Genomic DNA, 19,683 nt, shown 5'->3' on the forward strand with positions numbered 1-19,683 from the left:
TTGACAACATAAAAATGGCGACGTCTACACTCGCCACGCTTTCCCTGTGAAAAATATCTTAAACAGCCGTGTTTCTGTGATTTTTGACATTGCAATATTTTGCCATGTCGGGAAGACAAAACAACAAGTTGCCGAACAATTTGCCGCAACTACAGAATCTAATCAAGAGAGATCCGCAGTCTTACGTAGATGAGGTGAGTGTTTGAAGCTACAGATGCTAAAAGCTAGCGTGCGTTTTTGCTGCATGAGCGTCCATCATTGAACTTGAATGGTTGTCTATGTGTTTTTTTTTTTTTTTTTTTTTGTAGTTTTTGCAGCAGTACAGACACTACCAGTCCAATGTGCAGATTTTTAAACTGCAGCCCGACAAAGCCAACAAGGAGTTGACAGAACTTGTCATGTTCCTAGCTCAGGTAACCGCGTATATAGACTCTTAAAATTTGCTGTTTTTGTCTTGTTAATTGTACTTACTAATGGTCGTTGATTCGTCAATTAGGTGGGCCACTGTTATCAAGAGCATTTGTCTACTTTTCCTCAAGAGCTGACGGACTTGCTAATGACTCACCACACTGTTGTGGAGGCCGACTTAAGACTGGTGAGCATGTCATTTTTGGAACCCCTGTCTTTTGCATACCTTTACGATGAAAGCTGGCGAGTCAAAAAAAACAAAAACAAAAAAACAGCGTGATGAAGAAAACCAAAGTCACGTTAAAGGACTAAATTACAAATCAAAGTTTTACAGTGATATGATTGTTTGTATTTGCAGTGCTATAGCACTTTGGTTGACCAAAGGTCTTTTTTAAATGTGCTTTATCAATTTGACTTGATTTATTGATGTGCGAAAATGTTTGAAAGTGCAGTCAAGTAATGGAGGTTAGGAATCCAAACCTGACAACTACCAAAATCTGAAAATCATCAACTACATACAAACTGCTGTGCTCTGAGCTAAATTAGCAAAGACAGTAAACACAATAAGTAACATTAAAACAAGAAAAAACCTAAACAGGGTGGAACGAAACTCAAATCACATAACATCTCACAAGGTTGAGTCCTTGAGCAAAAGGTGACTTTCAAAATGTGTAAATAAACTAATACCTAATGTAAATATTCCAGTATTCAAAATGTTTTCTCTTTAATGAACAAGCGCTAAGAAAATAATCTAGTGTGGAAATGTAACCATAAAAGGAGAGTCAGACTTATTTTTCAGCTGCAGCTGAGATCTTTCCTCAGAGCTTTTAGGTTAGCAACATTCTTATTTTAGCTGCAGTGTAGGATGTAAATTTTTTCAATGTTTTCAAATGGTCTTTATCTTATCAATGTTTAACCACCCTTTCAACTTGAAAACCAAACTATCACCATACAAGGTGGTTTGTACTTCTACTGTAGGGTTACAACCATCGAGTTGAGATAAAAGTATATTTTTATAAACCATATTTACCCAAATATAGGATGCACCTGTGTATCAGATGCACGCTCAATTTCAGGGTCAAATTCTGGAATTTTCTGTGTTACCAAGAGTTTGGCAAAAATGTAAAAACTATAGCAAAAGAGAATACATCTCACCTTTAGTAAATCCTTCACAGTTTCTTGTGTTCATATCCGTAAGTTATATTCTTGTTCCGGGTTAAGATTCCCCACATTGTGAGTTGTTAATGAACGCTGCGCCAGTGAAACGTTGAATGCGCTTGAAGCAGTTTTTTCTCCTTTACCTGGCAATGCAGCTTGAGTTGACTTTGCCATAAATAGGTCAAGCTGTGCACCAGCCGTGTTCCATCAAGTTTATGATTGTGTGTGTGTGTGTATGTCTGCATGCCAAAATATCGCAATTAATAAAGTAAAATGGAATACCTTTGCATGTTCTTTAACAGGTGCACACAGGGTCCTTACCCTTCCCTCTAATTGAATCAGCTGAAGACTTCATAATCTTAACATGATCCTCTCTGTTTCTGTAATGTGTGTGTGTGTGTGTGTGTGTGTGTGTGTGTGTGTGTGTGTGTGTGTGTGTGTGTGAACAAGTATGGATTCGGACGGTGGTTCGGTCTGCTTGCTTCTTTTCTTGAAAATAATGCCGTTACAACCTCAGCTAACAGGAGCTGTGCCTCAAAACTCAGCTTACGTGGCTGAGAGATCAATCTTCCTCGAATGATGTCAAAAAAAAAAAATCTAAAATGTCAACTTAAGTTGTTTTTAGTGCCCTAAATTTGCAAGTGATATCCAAACTACATTTTGTTGTTTATATTAGGAGTCAGGACTCAATCTGGGAGAATAATTTTATACAGAACTCAGTTGCGTAGTATGCTTTTGATTCAGCGTAAAATGAATGACTTTTGTGTTGTTCAGACCTTCTGCAAGGCTTTGATTCTCCTGCGAAACAAGGACTTGATCGAACCCACCGGCCTGCTAGAGCTGTTCTTTGAGCTCTTGCGGTGTCACGACAAGCTGCTTCGGAAGGTATGTGGAGCAAAGACAAGCCATTAAGGGCGTGATTCAAAATGTGCCGTTTGTCTTTGCAGACGTTATACACACACATCGTGGCTGACATCAAAAACATCAATTTCAAGCACAAAAATAACAAGGTGAACTCGGTAAGTGAATGGACTCTTCTGTCATTTACCACACTTTTTTTTTACCATCACCATGGTTGAATTTTCTTGTGTGTTATAGTCATTGCAGAACTATATGTACTCCATGCTGAGAGACCGAAACCCAATTGCAGCCAAGATATCTTTAGATGTGATGGTGGAGCTGTATAAGAGGAACATTTGGTAAAGGAACGACTCAATGGCAATTTTATTTCTTGTTTTGAGTGGGAATGATTTGAGATATGTATTGATTTACAAAAGAAATTAAACTCTTTCAGTGTCAAACGTCCTCGAAAAAGACAACCTCGAGAGTGCCGGTATATTTAGCATTTTCACTTCCCTTTCAAGGCCGACACAGTATTGTGTGTTATGTCTATGTAAACATGGATTATATCATATGAAAGATTGATTTCTATTCCTTACTTAGAATTACAAGTATGTAATGTATGTGTAGTATGAATGGCAACAATGTCATCCAATCACTATATTGCTCAATTGTCTTCATATTAGATAAGCACTAGTCAACAGTGCTATAGGGTTCCTCCATTATAAAAAAAACAAAGCTGGAAATTTGATGAGAACTTTATTTTTTTTTATTATTATTTTTAAAAGACAAGAATTTTTGTCCATGGCACTGAAAGAGTTAAATGCATTTCTCAAATGCCCCACTGCGTTTTCATCATTAAAGCCAATGCTTGCAGGAATGACACCAAGACGGTCAATGTCATCACCACAGCCTGCTTCTCCAATGTGACAAAGGTGGTTTTCCGACCCCATTTTTTATTTTTCATTCGCTCCCGAAAAATAATTCATCACAATGTGTTGTTGCCGGGCAGATCCTGGTGGCTGCGCTTAAGTTTTTCTTGGGGGCGGATGAAGAGAACGAGGGAAGCGACTCTGAATCAGAGGCAAGTGACTGATTGTTTTGATCTTGATTTTAATTTTGCAATTAGACCCAGTTTTCTTACAAGTCTCAATCACCCTTAAAATAATTAGGGCAAGTTTTTTCAGGGGTGCATAGTGACTTGATCTACCTAGAACATCTTGATCTCTGCTCTATTGTGAAGATGAAAAAAGTAATCTTGCTCCTTGTCTCACCTTGATACTATAGTATAAAGAAACGGACAAAGTGTGATGTGTGTTTGGTTGTATCAAAGCAGAATATAACCAGTCCAAAAAGTAACTTCCTGCTTTGTGCGAACAGCAGAGTGAAATGGCAAAATAAAACAAAAACACATAAATTACGATACAAATGACATGGTAAAAATGTGAACCCTTAATTGACAAGACAGGACAAGTACTTTAAGAGCAATAAATAGTATTAAGGGTTCCCCTGTCATTTGTTTTTGAATTTATTCATATGTTCCTTTATTTTGTCGATTTCCTGTACTGTCTGTAGTCATACGGAGGTTGTAAATGATCTATGTTGCCCTATCTGGATTAAGAAGGATTAAATGAACAAAATCGCAGCTCAGCAAGCATCAACTTGGTCTGCTTTGGGCATAATTTGTTTATTCTTTGGCTGTGTGATCAAAGAAAGAGCGAAGTTACACAACTACAAATGTATTTCCTGTTTCAGAAAAAATACGCTTCTGAAATTGGACGAGAGTTTAATCAATGCTCAGTGGCATGAATGACCAAGTTTCAAAACTTCATTTCAGTAATCATTTTCTCATACAAATATTGTGGAAAATTACACAAAATCTCAACATTCATACCAGCATTAAGTGTATGAGTAAATCAGCATTGCATTTGGTATTCATTTAAATTACAATATGATCAAATTTTGCAATGGATTCATTGATTAAGTTTGTTTCATGGTTTTTCTTTTATCTGCCAGGGAGAGGGAGTGACAGCACGTGACCTGATGGTAAGATTCAACACAGGGAGGAAAACTTCTAAGAACAAGAAGAAGCTAGAAAAGGCAATGAAAGTCCTCAAGGTAAATTATTCAATGTGATTTTCAATTAGAAATTCTGCTTGCCTCATGTCTTTTTTGTTGTTTTTTTTTTTTTGCTCTACATGACCGTGCAGAAACACAAGAAAAAGAAGGTAGAGGTCTTCAACTTTTCTGCCATTCACCTCATCCACGATCCTCAAGGTAGACTCACTCGTCACCGCTCGGCATTCAGCTCTTGTCATCGCTCATCGAGAACGTTTGGCAGACTTCTCAGAGAAGCTCCTGAAGCAGCTGGAAAATTCCAAAGAGCGCTTCGAGGTCAAGATCATGATGATGGAACTCATTTCCAGGCTTATTGGGATCCACCAGGTATAACATTCTGACATTCCTTTCATGAAGAATCAACAAATTACATGCTCACATTTTTACTTTTTTTTTTTTCCAGCTCTTCCTCTTTAATTACTATCCATTCATCCAGAGGTTCCTTCAGCCACATCAAAGAGGTAGCTGCAATTCTTTTTATACAATAACATGAAATGGCATCCCAGCGGTTCATTCTACGTCTATCTACAGATTTTATTGGCGTTTAGCAACTTGGGGTTGCGTTGTACATTTTCTCATGAATTAACCATGTAGTACTGTGGAAATTGATTGATAGTATGTGCTACATATTTCTTACTGTAGATTACATCAGTGATTCTCAATTATATTTTGCAAAGCCTACCCCGAGGAAAGAGAAAATATTTCACACACCCCGACTTGGCACACCAATCATAAATAACATTATTATCGATATACATTTTATAATTAGCCCTAAAACTGTATTATTTTTAATATTGGCACAAGGAAAAAGCAATATTTTAAAAAAAGCTTTCAACAACTTTTACTACTTTTTTTTTTTTCTTTTCAACATTTGTACAAGTTAAAAGTTTGTCTAAACCAGAGGTGTCAAAAATGTGGCCCATGGGCCAGATTAAACCCGTTTGTGGGCCAGAACCAGCCCGTGATGATTATGTAAGGTATTAAAATGAGCTGAATTTTTGTAAATAAATGAACAACTTGATATGTTTTATGATTATTAGTAATGTTAATGTTTTATCATTAATAGTGATATTGTGCTTATACCGTTTTGGACAATAATTAAAAAATACTAATACAGTTGAAGTTGTTTTATATCAAGATATACCATGATTGTATTGGTCCAGCCCATTTAGGAATAGATTTTTCTCCAAAAGGCGTAAAACTGGTTTGACACCCCTGGTCTAAGCAGAAAAAAACCCAAGTGCATCAAAGTGCCCGGAATAAAAGATGCCAATCCTTATTTAATCACAAATAATTTTCCCTGGGGGTCACCCCCCTTGCATCACTTTATACATCGGATTACACTGATTACCGGCGTTCGGTGATCATTTACACGTCTCTGGCAATTTTTTTTTTTTTTTTGTACAGAAAAATCATCTCGAATAACTGTTATTTCTTGCAGAGGTGACAAAGATCCTCCTTTGCGCCGCACAAGCTACCCACGAACTTGTCCCGCCTGAGGTACGCTTCTGAACATCCATTTTCAGAAAGTGGCCAACATTCATGTTTAACATCCCCGCAAATGCATGCAGATCATCGAATCGGTGATCCGCACCATCGCCAACAACTTTGTCACGGATCGGAACTCTGGCGAAGTCATGACTGTGGGGTGAGCGGCATTCTTCTTATGGGGTTGAGTATGAAAGAAAAAAAATACTTAAATCAACCAAAATGACTTTTCAGGATCAACGCCATCAAAGAGGTAGCTGCTCGTTGTCCACTTGGCATCAATGAGGACCTGTTGCAAGATCTGGTTCAGTACAAAACCCACAAAGACAAGAGTGAGACAGACTTTTTGTACTTATCATTGTTGTTGTCTCAAATACTGACAGCATGTGTTTTGTTTTCCAGATGTCGTTATGTCTTCCAGAAGTCTCATCCAGCTATTTAGGAATCTCAACCCGAAAATGCTGCACAAGAAGGACAGGGTGAGCACAATATGGATGAACGCATTATATAAGTTCAGTCGACTCTACTGTAGAGTTGGAAATTGTTTGAATTTGGACGATTCAGGTTCTGGGACTTTTGATAGAAAGAAAAAAAAAAAGTCTGCAAAAAAAAGGAGCTAACTAGATATTTATTTATTTATTCGAATCATATATTAGACCTGGCCAATTCACACTTTGGGCAGAGCAATTTCACCGACATCCCAAAAGATGACTTCCAGATAGAAGATCATGAGTGGGACATGTTGCTGTAGGAGATTGGCGGAAAAAGGCTCCGTGCACATATATGTCCTTTCTCTCTGCTGTAGCCCCTCTTCGTCTTGCACCCGCCCACGTCGAGCATGGCGTAGCTAGTTCCCGCAGGCCAAGTTTGCCAGCGTGGACAGGTGCACGGCGAAGAGCGTTTTCTATTGGTTCTACTATACTTCACTTATGTGATGTGTCTGTCAATTAATCTGCTCTGGGCGCCTTACAGAGCAGCAACATGTAACAAAGGTGAAACATCTTTTACATACAACATCAAAGGGGCTTTACACAGGTGGTGGTTTAGCTCTGATCCTCAACAAAATCTTCAAATTGACAATTTCATTTAAATTCTGTATGGCGACATTTGAATAGGACATAGAAAGCCTACATCATTTTGGAATGTGCCTGTCAGAAATTCTGACACTTTGTCAAGTCAGCTTCACTCCACAGTTGTTAGATGAGATGAGATTCAAAGTTGGCTCATTTGTACCAAATGTAGCTAACCATGCTATAGTGCATAGAGATTTCCAAAAAAAAAAAAAAAAAGGTTACAGTTGGAGATGCGGGAGCTGTCCAAGCCCAAAATGTCTTAACCCTAAAGATTCAGTAACCGCAAATGTCTAGTCCAGAGGTTAGGAATGCAATGATTGATGAATGGTATCAATACTACAGTATGATTGAGAAACTTTATCAATGCAAGCATTTGTGTACAGGGAAGACCCACAGAGTCATCGTTGGAGGCAAGGGTAAAGGACTATGGCGAGCTGGGAGCTAAAGACTATATCCCTGGAGCCGAGGTGCTCGAGGTTGAGGAGGAAGTCGAAGATGGTGAAGAAGGTGAGCAGATCATTAACCATCAGGAGGGAAAATCATCGCAAAAATGGTCTCTACAAAGGACTTCCCCTTTAATCAGTCATCTTTGATGTGCTACTAAATGACGTTTGGTATAACAGACGGTTGGGAGAGCGCCAGCGTGAGCGACGAAGACGAGGATGGCGAATGGGTGAACGTCCACCACTCGTCCGACGAAGACACAACAGAAGTGGTAGGTTTGATATTTGTCTGCCAAATGCATGTCAAATGTCGTGATTTAATACCTCTGTGTGATCGTATGATTGAGGCGGAAAAGCTGAAGAGTCTACCAGCTGAAGAGCGGGTGGCCAAAGCTGCGGCGGTAAGCGGTAGCAGGCTCCTCACGCAGGAGGACTTCAAGAAGATCAGACTCGCGCAGATGGCCAAGGAAGTCAACGCCGCACCAGGGAAGAAAAGGAAAGCAGAAGACCATGACAATGAAGACAACAGCAGGTTAGAATGTTCTCATTAATCGTCAAAGGGCACCACAAACTATTTTCTGGTAAGGTCTACAGAGAGGAAATTAGCTCTCGGTGTCTTGCCCAAAGATACTTTGAAAGGTGACACTGAGCCAAGATTGGAACAGCGATACTGTGGTTACTGCACAACCTCTGTTGACTGAACCTTTTGTTTTATTTCATTTGCCAGAGGGGAACTCTTGACCTTGAGGGACATTGAGAAGCTCCACAAGAAACCAAAAACTGATAAAGAGACGCGCCTGGCGACAGCACTGGTTTGATAAACCGAAACCCATGTTTGTTCACAATTCTTTACGCCAAATTTGACCGCATGTTTTACGTTTGGCATTTAGGCGGGCCGAACGGATCGTAAGGAGTTTGTGAGGAAAAAGACCAAGCTAAATCCTCACGCCAGCACCAGCAATAAAGAGAAGAAACGCTCAAAGAACTTCATGATGATGAGGCACAGCCAGAAAGTCCGAACCAAAGGCAAACGTTCCTTCAGAGAAAAACAAGTGAGTGGACTGCGTAGCAACTTTCTGCCAGTTTATATCTCGCTCAATATGTATCTTTGTATGATTTTTTTTTTTTTCTTTCCCATTTCTTGCAGATTGCGCTCCGGGATGCACTCCTAAAGAGGAAAAAGCAACACAAGTAGTGCAATTGAAAGACATTATCCTCATCCTTTTTTGTTTCATCAAATCATGTTGTGTACTCTATAAATGTGCTGTTTATATTGTATCAATCCCAACAATGTTGTGATTTGAATATAACTGTATTTACTAGTGAAAGGACTCACTTGTTTAATGTTAATAGGGTACAAATACTGCGTGCGTGTGTGCGTGCATAAAAATGTGTATGTATATATATCCATCCAGTTCCTCTATGCTTATCCTCAGTATGTGTGCTGGCTTGCTGGTGCCTGTCCCAGCCAGGCTCAGGCATTAGGCCGGGGACACCCTGAACTGGTTGCCAGCCAATCGCAGGGCACACAAAGACAGACAACCATTCACAACAATCACACCTAAGGACAATACCCTTAGTGTGTCCAATACACCTTCCATGCACGTTTCTGGAATGTGAGAGGAAGCCGGAGTAGCACGGGCATGGGGAAAATCTGCAGATGCCACCTCAGAACACTGGGGCCTCTGAAGTTTGAACAGTGAGGCAGATGTGCTAAGCACACCCCCAATTTATATATGCATATTATAAATGTGTGCACATGCACATAAAATAATATTTAGTTTGAATATAGGTTATGAAGTGTGTATAGTCTGTATATACACAACAAATTAAACTGAAATTGTCATATTAGTGTAAAAATTGTCCTTCAGATTTATACATTGATGTGAGAAAGAGTAATAAAACAATTATTCGAAGGAAGGGACACATTATGGAACACCAAAATGAAAAGTACTAGTTATCCAGCGGAAAAAAAAACAAACTCGCTTTTAGATCACAGCCGCATTTGTCGAAAGTGCGGGGACAAAATACCCCGTTTGACGTTGGGGGAAAAACTACAATACCCAAGAAGCGCTGGGTGAAATCACAACAAACGTGCAAATTCGCTTGAAAAAAAACAGCCGGCGTTTCAACGCTTCATACGAAATGAGGTAAGCCAACTCGATTTGGTTTGCATCCGTCAGCTAGTTAGCACTCCTTTTCTGGCCATGTGGGTTGTATGTGTCGAGTTGTTTGTTACATTGTAGCATTTTTTTTCGTCCTATTGAGCTGTCACACCAGATTAGCTGTTTTGCAGTTGCTAGCTAAAAAGCTAACCGTCCCTGTTGCTAGCAACATCGTTTAATTTCTGTCACTAATTATGTTGGGTTTTGATACGGAAAAACAGGTTTATTAACGTTAAAAACAAGGCAATGAAGGCCATTTTTACAAGAGAAAACTCGTGTAGGCCAAGTGTTAACGTGCTCTGTGCCTACTCAAAGATGTATGCTGTTGCTCTATATGGCCTACCTCACGCTGAATTCTAGTTGTCTGTTGGTCGAGAGTCTTCGTTGAATGCATCAAGAAAAAACGATATTTAAGCAACCGAGTTAGTAAGTATTCTAGCTTGTTTATTTTTCCACATATGATTCAAGTTTACATGTTACTCGCAAGGCCATAATGGGTCAATTAAATCATACAGAATTAAGAGTAATTTACCACTGGCATTTGTGGTTTGTTCGAGGTAAGACTCAATACCGTATTTTGGGGAGAAAAAAAATCAACACAACTGAGTAACTTGATTAATGTTTTAGTTTTAACATAGTGCGTTGAATGGCAGATACACATTTAAAATAATATGCATTTAACATTGTGCAACAACATCGCATGAAAAAATACTTCATAAATAGCATAAGCTAAGGCAAATTCAGAAAATAATTCAGATGCCTATATAATTCAGCCATCCATTTGCTATCGCCACTTAACCTCATTAGAGTAGCTGGCTTGCTGGTGCCTATCCCAGCGGTCTACAGGCAGGAAGCTGAGAACATCCGGAACTTGTTGCCAGGGCACACAAGGTGGGGGACTATGAGCACAATACAAATGCAGTTTAATCAAAACGTTTTTCAATGCAACAAAGTAAATGTCGCTTACTATTAGCCTCCTTTGGATGCTACTCATATTTAGGTTTTAGTACAGTTGCACGCTGAATGGAAGATAAGTAAACACTGCTTTGTGTGATTCATCGTTTTTATTTTTTCATATTAGATTTTCTTAAAGATCATGAATTTGGGTAGTGAAGTTTATGTGTGGAGATTCAAACTAAAGGCTCATGATGGACTGGGATTGCGTTATAAGTCCTTGACTTCAAATAAAGAGTGATAAATGGAAAACAAAAACGTGGCTCTTTTCGTGCGAGATTTCGAGTACAAGTTCCGCTTTTGTTAAATAATTCACCAGAATCTTTTTTTTTTTTCCAGTAATAAATAATGCAACATATTCAAGGGCTGTTTCCATCATAATAGCCCAACTGATTTCTGCCCCCTCCCCACACACACACACACACAATCTTTCCAAACGAAGTGAAACCAAGTCATGAATGTTTTTTTTTTTTACTGAAATATCGTGACTAAACCTGAGCAGATGATGAGCCTCTAATGAGCCTCAGGTCTATTCAGCTCAGAAGGGAAGACAGTAAATTGTAAGTGCCTGATTCAAATGGTCAGGATCATTATTAGACTTTTGTTGAGCTTGCTGTTGGAGCTGTTCATTTGAATCTGGTGTGTTGGGGTAAGAAATGTGGAAAACATGCAGGATCCCCGCCCTTGACTAACGAGTTTGGATACCCATTCCTTTTTTGTGCTACGGTACTTTTTGTGTTCTGTTAAGTATGTTAAAAAATGTTTTACCCCTTTTAATATATGCTTGCAGTCAGTGTTGGGTGAGCAAAAGGGAAGTGAAAATAAACAAATGAAAGCCAAACTTGCTCAGCTGGCAGTGTCCCTCAAAGAAAGTCTGCTTTCTCACAATTTATTCAGCAATATTTTGTTTTGATTGTTTTTATTTTCCACAAGTACAGTCTTGGTAAGTAGACATTGTTTAAATTATGTACTAATATGATCAAATTTGCATTAAGAATCTATTTGTATTGTAAAACATGACTTACAATCTTTACATGGAAGTAAAAATGTTCAATCATGCCACATTGTAGATGTCTTGCACTCTCCCAATAAAGATTCACCTGCCTGTGATGCAAAAATGATCACAAAGTATGACACTTCTAAGACAAAGCATGTCTTTTGACATACTATTTTCAGCTTTTCCTTTTTTACCATATTTTCACCATACTTTATTTTCTTCAGAATTATACACTTTTTGGAGGGGCGGGGAGCAAATTTATCCGTATTCGAAAAATAGGTCAGTCATCGAAAATAGTCTATTTTAGGTTTGCGGAATACATTTTTTTTTTAACCTGGGCAAACCTGGGCATTCGCTCTACAAATGAACCGAACTTGGTTATGGAACTTACTCAACTCATTAATTGGGGTATGCATTCTTTCTGTCCAGGTATTGTGTCCTGTAAGGCCGCCATGGCACCAGGGGACATAGTGCCGGAGCATGCCAAGCAGCCCAAGCCCAAGGAGAAGCGCCCCTCTGCCGTCACCGCCGCCGCCAAACCATCCAAAGTCGACTGCGACTCAGACGGCTCCTTTGTCTTCGAAGCCCACGAGGCTTGGAAGGACTTCCACAACTCGTTGAGACATTTCTACGAAGTGGGGGAGCTCTGTGACGTCACGCTTAAGGTCAGACCTTGCTGAAGTATTTAAGGCTGAATTTACTCTGACTCTCCAATTAAAGCAAGTCATGTCAAGAAAGTTCTTTGTTAAAATATGTCCTGTGTCTCCACTAGTCTAAACATGGTATAATGATGTAATGTTGCATTTGCAGTATGTAAATCTCCCTGAGATAAGACAAAATTGAATGGATGTTTCTGCTTTATTCTTTATTGTTTAGACTAGTGGGGGTACATAGAAGACATTATTGCAAAGAAAACATTTAGCATGACGCACTTTAAAGCCGGTACCCATTTATCTCGTGGTCTTTTAACTGTCTTTAGGCATTTTAAGTTACACATATCACATAAATACAACATTTGGAAAAATTTTATGCTAGTATGTCAAAACAGCATCAACATTGTCCAGTGACAACACAGCAGTAAACAATAATGTATAAGTATTACAAAAATTGAGCTCAACTTTTGTTTTCTTCCTCCATTGATTTAACGTCTCTAGCAGTGGTTCTCGCTTTCAATGATTTACCCTCTATGAAATATTTTTTTTTACCCAAATGCCCCCTAACGGTTAGGGCCTAACCAGTGCAAAGCATTAGTGGAGTAAAAAAAAAAAAATCAGCACAAAGCATTAGTGTTTTAAAAGGACTTACAACAGAGTGCTGTGCCTTTCGCATTTGATTCAATAAACATTGGAAATACAACAATTTAGTCATGTTGTGTCATATTCTAATTAATTTACTCTTCATTTGAAAAGAAAATGTTTCTGACACTCTTACACTCTTTTACTTTTTTTCTTGACGTCATTTAGATTATTTCTCAGAATTCTCAGTTGATCAATCTTCTAAATTTCTTTGAAATCACTTTAAAAGTAAGATTAAGCTTGTATCGTTACTGCTGATACCGAAATCGAACTGTACTCCAGGCTGCTTAATTGGTATCTAGTATGTACAGCAGCACATCACCATATGACATTGGTGACGTCTTCCAAATGTTTAGTTATTTATTTTTGATTGTAGGTTGGCAGCCGGCTGATACCATGCCACAAACTTGTGTTGGCCTGCGTTATTCCCTACTTCAGGTGTGCACGATTGGAAACACATCAAAAGTAAGCATATTTAAATGTGTATGAAAAAACATGCTAATTAAGAATTCTGTTTGTACCTCAGGGCCATGTTTCTTTCGGAAATGACAGAGGCCAAACAAAAACTGATTGAGATCAAAGACTTTGATGGAGATGCTATTCAGGATTTAGTCCACTTTGCTTACTCCTCCAAACTGACGCTCACCGTGGACAATGTCCAGCCTCTGCTTTATGCTGCTTGCATCCTTCAGGTGAGTTCTGCTAGAGTGCAGTATAGTTCACTGTTTCTTGCTCTATTTAATTTACATGACCAAAAAAATCACATGCTTGTAGTTGTTTAGTTGAAGCTGATCTATTTACGGGAAGCCATTGCTTGCTCTGTCTTCCCAATGGCAACAATGGTACACAGGTGGATTTTGTCTTCATCTGGTGGAGGAACTTTTAATTGTTCTGCCTCTCATTTTAGAGCAATGCTTCTCTCCAAGAAAAGAGAAAACGTTCCACGCCCGCCCTTCAATTTGCTGCCGAGACTATGAATGAGCTTATTATCGGTATACCGAAGTATACCTAGAATTGTATTCGTTTTTATGTTAAAAGAAAAAAGCCATTTAAATCATCCATCCATTCATTTTCTATCACCACTTATCCTTGCGCGGTTCGTAGGCTTGCCGGTGCCCTCCCAGCCGACTTCGGGCAGCAGGCGAGGGACACCCTGAACTGGTTGCCAGCCAATTGCAGGGCACACAGAGATGAACAACCATTCACGCCCCCAATTACACCTAAGGATGATTTAGTATGTCCAAACTCCAGTGTGGAGTATGTGCAAACTCCACACAGTAAAGGCATAGCCAGGTGAATTTGAACATGTGTCCCTGAACTGTGAGGCAGGTGTGCTAACCCACACCCCCCAAAAATTTGACTAAGACTGCTATACAGCAGCCCTTCTGGCATTGATAGTGCAACAAAGACGAGTGAAACTCGTGAACAAAACTAGTGAGTGTGTGTGTGTGTGTGTGTGTGTGTGTGGGGGGGGGGGGTGGGGGGGGGATCTTCTTATCGGTTGAAATTAAAATAAAGAACTGGCTGCCCACCAGGGCTTTTCGCGTTTACTAATGTGCCCTGGTAGAGTAGATGTGAATCCCTACATGAAGTGTGTAACAGCTCACAAATAATCCAGGTGGAGCTGGTGGCACGGGCGTGTTGCGAGTACATGAAGGCCCACTTCCACCCAACCAACTGCTTGGCCGTGCGCACCTTTGCCGAGAGCCACAACCGCGTGGACCTGATGGACATGGCCGACCGCTACGCCTGCGAGCACTTCAGCGAGGTGGTGGAGTGCGAGGACTTCACATGCGTTTCGCCGCAGCACCTGCGCACGCTGCTGGCCTCCAGCGAGCTCAACATCCATTCGGAGACGCAGGTGTACAAGGCGGCCGTCAAGTGGCTCAAAGCTAACCCGCAGCACCACCACGCTTGGCTGGACAACATCTTCTCTCAGGTTAATTCCTGTTTTGCACTTGGAGTGATTTTCAAAAATGTACACACCCCTAGTCCAAATGCAAACTTTTGTTATACTACAATAGAGATCAAGATAATTCGAATGAAAACTTTTTCTACAGTTAATGTAGAAATGTTTCTACACTTTTTGTAAAAGTGATAAGGTGATGTGTTTTCCACTTAATTTGCTCCTAATTTGAAAAGAAAAATGCAATATTTGTCACGGCATTAAATTGGATTTTCTGATACCAGTAGAAACCTTGTTAAAAGCTATCCCGGAAGTGCCTTCTACGTACCCCTTCTGGAGAACTACTGTATTACATTTACATGAATTGCTTTGGTGTTTTTGCCTTTGGCCTCCAGGTGCGCCTGCCACTGCTCCCCGTGGACTTCCTGACCGGCACAGTAGCCAAGGACGAGATGATCAAAGGCAACCTGAGCTGCCGCGACCTGATGGACGAGGCCCGCAACTACCACCTGCACCTCAGCAACAAAGCGGTGCCCGACTTTGAGTACTCGGCCCGCACCGTGCCCCGAAAACACACCGCAGGTGGCCTTTGTCTTCTTCCGTGCATCGTTTTGCTTTTTGGCCAGTTGTCAAAGTAAGATCATTGTTTTCCTAGGAGTTCTCTTCTGCGTGGGTGGTCGTGGGGGTTCCGGTGACCCGTTTCGCAGCATCGAGTGCTACTCCATCAGTAAGAATAGCTGGTTTCAAGGCCCTGAGATGAACAGCAGACGACGGCATGTCGGCGTCATTTCCGTCGGAGGTAAAAGATAAAGGAGTGCTGTTATCCACTGTGTGTCAAGTTGCTGAATAAAATGTTGATTAAATTATCAAATCAATTACTTCATTTACTACAAATTTGCACAGTTATTCATCTGTCCAAAAGATTTATGGGGTGGACGTAACGATAATGTAGCATTAAATGCCCTATTAAGAAAGATAAAGCATAATTTTTTTTTTTGCTCTTTTTTATACAAAGGTAAGGTTTATGCCGTGGGTGGGCACGATGGTAACGAGCACCTGGGCAACATGGAGGTGTTTGACCCCTTCGCCAACAAGTGGATGATGAAAGCCTCCATGAACACAAAAAGGTGCTTGTCTGTTTTCTGTTATTTGTGTTCATGCTATATGCTACATTTGCTGGCCTTAAAGATGCAAATGTGGGTCATAGCAGTGATACAAGCCAATAGAATTTTAAATTGTTGTCTTCATTTTTTTTTTAGCTCATTTTCAGGAAGTTGTGTGCATTGTCATGCGCTGCCCCCTTGTGGTTTGGAGTGTGAAGTGATAGATGCTAGTTAAGTGAGATCGCAATAATTGCGGTAGTCAACTTTGATATTAAAACCATGGTTCATTTTCTTTGTTAATGTAATGTCGCGATAAATTTAAATGAAAATGGAATTTTTCCACCATCTTCTAATGTATTGAAGTAAATCTGTATTTTCAAGGAGGGGTATCGCCCTGGCCGCACTAGGCGGTCCCATCTACGCGATCGGCGGTCTGGACGACAACTCGTGCTTCAACGACGTGGAGCGCTACGACATCGAGAGCAACTGCTGGAGCGCCGTGGCCCACATGAACACACCAAGAGGAGGAGTGGGTTCCGTGGCCTTGGGGGTAAGACGCTTAATAGGGACAAGGCGCGCGCTCGTTCGGCTCCCTCATATTCACCGCTTTGTTTTTTCCCATCGCCAGACTTTCGTGTACGCTGTGGGCGGCAACGACGGAAGGGCGTCCCTGTCCAGTGTGGAGCGCTTTGACCCGCACCTCAATAAGTGGACCGAGGTCAACGAGATGGGTCAGCGGCGTGCCGGGAATGGGGTCAGCAAGCTCAATGGATGCCTCTATGTTGTCGGTGAGTGGGGACTACTACACTTGTGTAAATTCAAAATGTCCATTGTTGTTTTAGGTAATAAAAAACTAACAAGAATTCTATAATAGTGAAAACACACTTAAGCGACGTATAAACTTAAGCTAAGTATAAATATAGCAAAAAAAATTGTGAATTTTTATCTTCATACATGCTTCTTTTTAATGTAGTTATTTCTGTATTGCTGTAGGGCCATACAGAAGAAAGAAAGTGGAACAGTTGTTTAGAAATTATTGTTCACTTTGCTTCATTTTTGTTCCTATTTTTTTATCTTGAACGCCATATATTAAAAAAAAAATCTGGAAAAAAAATAATAGAAAATGCCTACCAAAGGGAATTATTAGCCTTTCAGCTTATAGCTTATTTACATTAGTGCTAGGAGAAGAAAAGTCAAGCAATTTGAAAACTTTTATGTTGTGGAGTTTAGGATGATTTCCAAATGGAACATTTACAAAAATAAAGTGTATTCCATGTTTTATTGAAATGAAACTGTTTTGACAATGTTGCATATGCAAAGACCGTCTTGCCATTAGACTCCATTTGCAGGGGATGGCACACTTGGCTCTGATAACTAAGTGCTCATTCCATATTGAATTTTGACATGTTGTCCCCATTTGGGTGAAATTTCAACTCCCTAGTATATGTTTTCAATGCTTTCTTTTTGATGCAAAATGCCTTTGATGTGAAGATCAAAGGATGGTCAAAATATCAAGGGTTAAGGTAATCAGCAATTTGCTAATGGTAATCATGATTTTTAACCGGTTAGTATAGGAACATTTTTATAGAAGATAATGAGTGAATTCACAATAAAAAAAACAACTGAGTAGTTATAGCCACTCACTTCAACTTATTTTCAAATTTAGCAGATTACAAAGAATAAATAAATACAGTGGGAGATGAATCCGTTCCGCAGTTGGGCTCCTAAGGTGAATTCACGTATGGCGGGCAATCCAAACCTATGTTAGATAGCTAATGCGTTTAGAACCCCTGGTACATACATATGAAAAATTGGGACCACAGTAGTATAGTAAGTGCTACGTATATATAATATACCGGTACATGTACAGTATACAATCAGAAAACATCATAAATAAAAATTACAGAAAGGATTTATTTACCTTTTGAGTGGCGCTTGTTATGCCCATATCCCCTAGAAAGGTTAGTGTACTCCGTATTTTTTGATTATCTCCAGCTTCATTTCCGTATCAATCATCTTCTTACTTTTCTCTTTACCATCACAAGCAATCGTGGGACCCATGGCTAACCATTTCAAGTTTGATTTAAGCAGACCAGCATTGTAGCGACGCATTGCATGGAAGCAGTTTGGCGGCAATAGTAAATAAGTATGGAGGCAAAACAACACAAATACAGCCAACCCCCTGGGGTCATGACAGTTCTTTTTGGTTGCAAAGCCAGGAAAATACCGTAAAGAGGGGATAAAAAAACTCAGTATTCCACATTGCAAAATGAAAAAAACGGGGTCCACTGTAAAATCAAATTTTTAAGGCTTTATAAAGTGTGGAATTGCAAGTGGTGAACATAACACTTGAGCTGGAGTCTATCTTTGCTGAGTTTGGGCAAAGGTTCGGTTGCTAGCCAATAAGAAGACCCCTTCATGACACCTCCCCTTTGCGCGTGTGGTGCAGGTGGTTTTGATGACAACTCGCCACTGAGCTCCGTCGAGCGCTTCGACCCGCGAATGAACCGCTGGGAGTATGTTTCGGAGATGACCACCCCACGCGGCGGCGTGGGCGTGGCCACGGTGATGAGCCGCGTGTTCGCAGTGGGCGGGCACAACGGCAACATCTACTTGAACACGGTGGAGGCCTTCGAGCCGCGCATGAACAGGTGAGGGGCGTGTCGGGGGCTGGGCCTGGTATTTATTTCATCTGCGATTGGTCGCGGCCATGCTTAACGCCTGTCCCCCTCTCGCAGGTGGGAGCCGGTGGGCTCCGTGTCGCACTGCCGAGCCGGAGCGGGCGTGGCCGTCTGCTCGGCGCACGTGAGCCAAATCCGAGATATCGACCAGGGATCCAGCAACGTGGTCAACTGCATGTGACGGCGGGCCGCAAACATGTTGCATCTTCTGGTCCGCGTTTTCCTCCTCCTTCCGTGTCGTCCGTTTTTTGTTCAATCTATACGACATATACGTCACATATGAGCATTCCATCCAGCCCAGCACACAACTGACCGTTTACTGACAATGTTGGCAGCATAGCATTTGCTAATTTGTTATGTTTGTTTTTGAGTTTTTTTCATGTACTATTTTTGAAGGAAAACTAGCTCAGAAACAGAATAAAAGGAGGCCGTTAACAATGGATACATTCAATTGCTTTAAATTCATGATTTCCTTTTGGGGCAAGGTTAACATGCCTTGTGTCCCAGGGTCCGTGAACGCAACAGAATTTCAGCTGCATCAATCATAACCATGCTTGAACAATCATGGCTGAAAAACCTTTTTGTAAGTGAAACATTTTGCTGTGTTGTACAAAGATGTCAGGGTTATGCTTTTTGTCTGAGTGTGTGTGTGTTTTTTATGATAGCTGGACTGTCAGAAGCTAAATCACACAATGTTCCTTGCAAAGGGTCGCTATATAAAAGATACATATATATTTTAATATATTATGGACACTTTTGTAAAATGCAAGTACAGCCGTATCCTCGTTAATAGTCATAATCTTTCATTGTGCTCGTTTTTTCCAAGAAAAATACCGTACAATAGTTATGTATTTCACATTTTGTTGTCACAATGAGTGGTATTTCTGACTACAAATGTTTAGTTCCTTGTGTTTATAGTTTGGTAAAACTGCACAATCTGCCAGGCATTCGTACAAACAGTTAAGCCTGAATATATGTTCCTTCCTTTGTATGTGTTGTTTTTTTAAAAATGTTCTGTTGTAATCTGTTCAATAAATTTGGGGAATTTATGGTA

At 40.3% G+C, this 19,683-nt stretch overlaps 2 protein-coding genes across 6 annotated transcripts; both read left to right on the forward strand.

Moving 5' to 3' along the window:
• Positions 1 to 8,856, forward strand: sdad1 (SDA1 domain containing 1). Its single transcript, XM_088435243.1, has 22 exons — positions 1 to 194; positions 309 to 413; positions 497 to 595; positions 2,341 to 2,451; positions 2,514 to 2,585; positions 2,665 to 2,765; positions 3,284 to 3,341; positions 3,419 to 3,494; positions 4,427 to 4,524; positions 4,617 to 4,683; positions 4,748 to 4,851; positions 4,928 to 4,985; positions 5,966 to 6,024; positions 6,096 to 6,172; positions 6,247 to 6,344; positions 6,415 to 6,491; positions 7,469 to 7,592; positions 7,709 to 7,800; positions 7,876 to 8,060; positions 8,256 to 8,340; positions 8,419 to 8,580; positions 8,676 to 8,856. Exons 1-22 carry the CDS (start codon positions 105 to 107, stop codon positions 8,721 to 8,723), a joined length of 2,046 nt encoding a protein of 681 aa, XP_088291369.1. The 5' UTR covers positions 1 to 104; the 3' UTR covers positions 8,724 to 8,856.
• Positions 8,857 to 9,599: 743 nt separating this feature from the next.
• Positions 9,600 to 19,683, forward strand: klhl8 (kelch-like family member 8). 5 transcript variants are annotated; one of them, XM_088435247.1, is made up of 12 exons: positions 9,600 to 9,678; positions 12,074 to 12,309; positions 13,316 to 13,404; positions 13,466 to 13,631; positions 14,558 to 14,878; positions 15,241 to 15,427; positions 15,501 to 15,644; positions 15,861 to 15,972; positions 16,330 to 16,498; positions 16,577 to 16,736; positions 18,398 to 18,599; positions 18,687 to 19,683. In XM_088435247.1, exons 2-12 carry the CDS (start codon positions 12,097 to 12,099, stop codon positions 18,808 to 18,810), a joined length of 1,887 nt encoding a protein of 628 aa, XP_088291373.1. In that variant the 5' UTR covers positions 9,600 to 9,678; positions 12,074 to 12,096; the 3' UTR covers positions 18,811 to 19,683. The 5 variants fall into 5 exon arrangements, with proteins under 5 accessions (XP_088291373.1, XP_088291374.1, XP_088291370.1 ...); XM_088435248.1 differs by having other exon boundaries at positions 13,316 to 13,377; XM_088435244.1 differs by having other exon boundaries at positions 13,316 to 13,377; positions 16,330 to 16,736.

Source organism: Hippichthys cyanospilos, chromosome 15 (assembly GCF_059441005.1).
Source record: "Hippichthys cyanospilos isolate Australia breed blue-spotted pipefish chromosome 15, RoL_Hcya_1.0, whole genome shotgun sequence".
In the NCBI taxonomy this organism is placed as follows: Eukaryota; Metazoa; Chordata; class Actinopteri; order Syngnathiformes; family Syngnathidae; genus Hippichthys; species Hippichthys cyanospilos.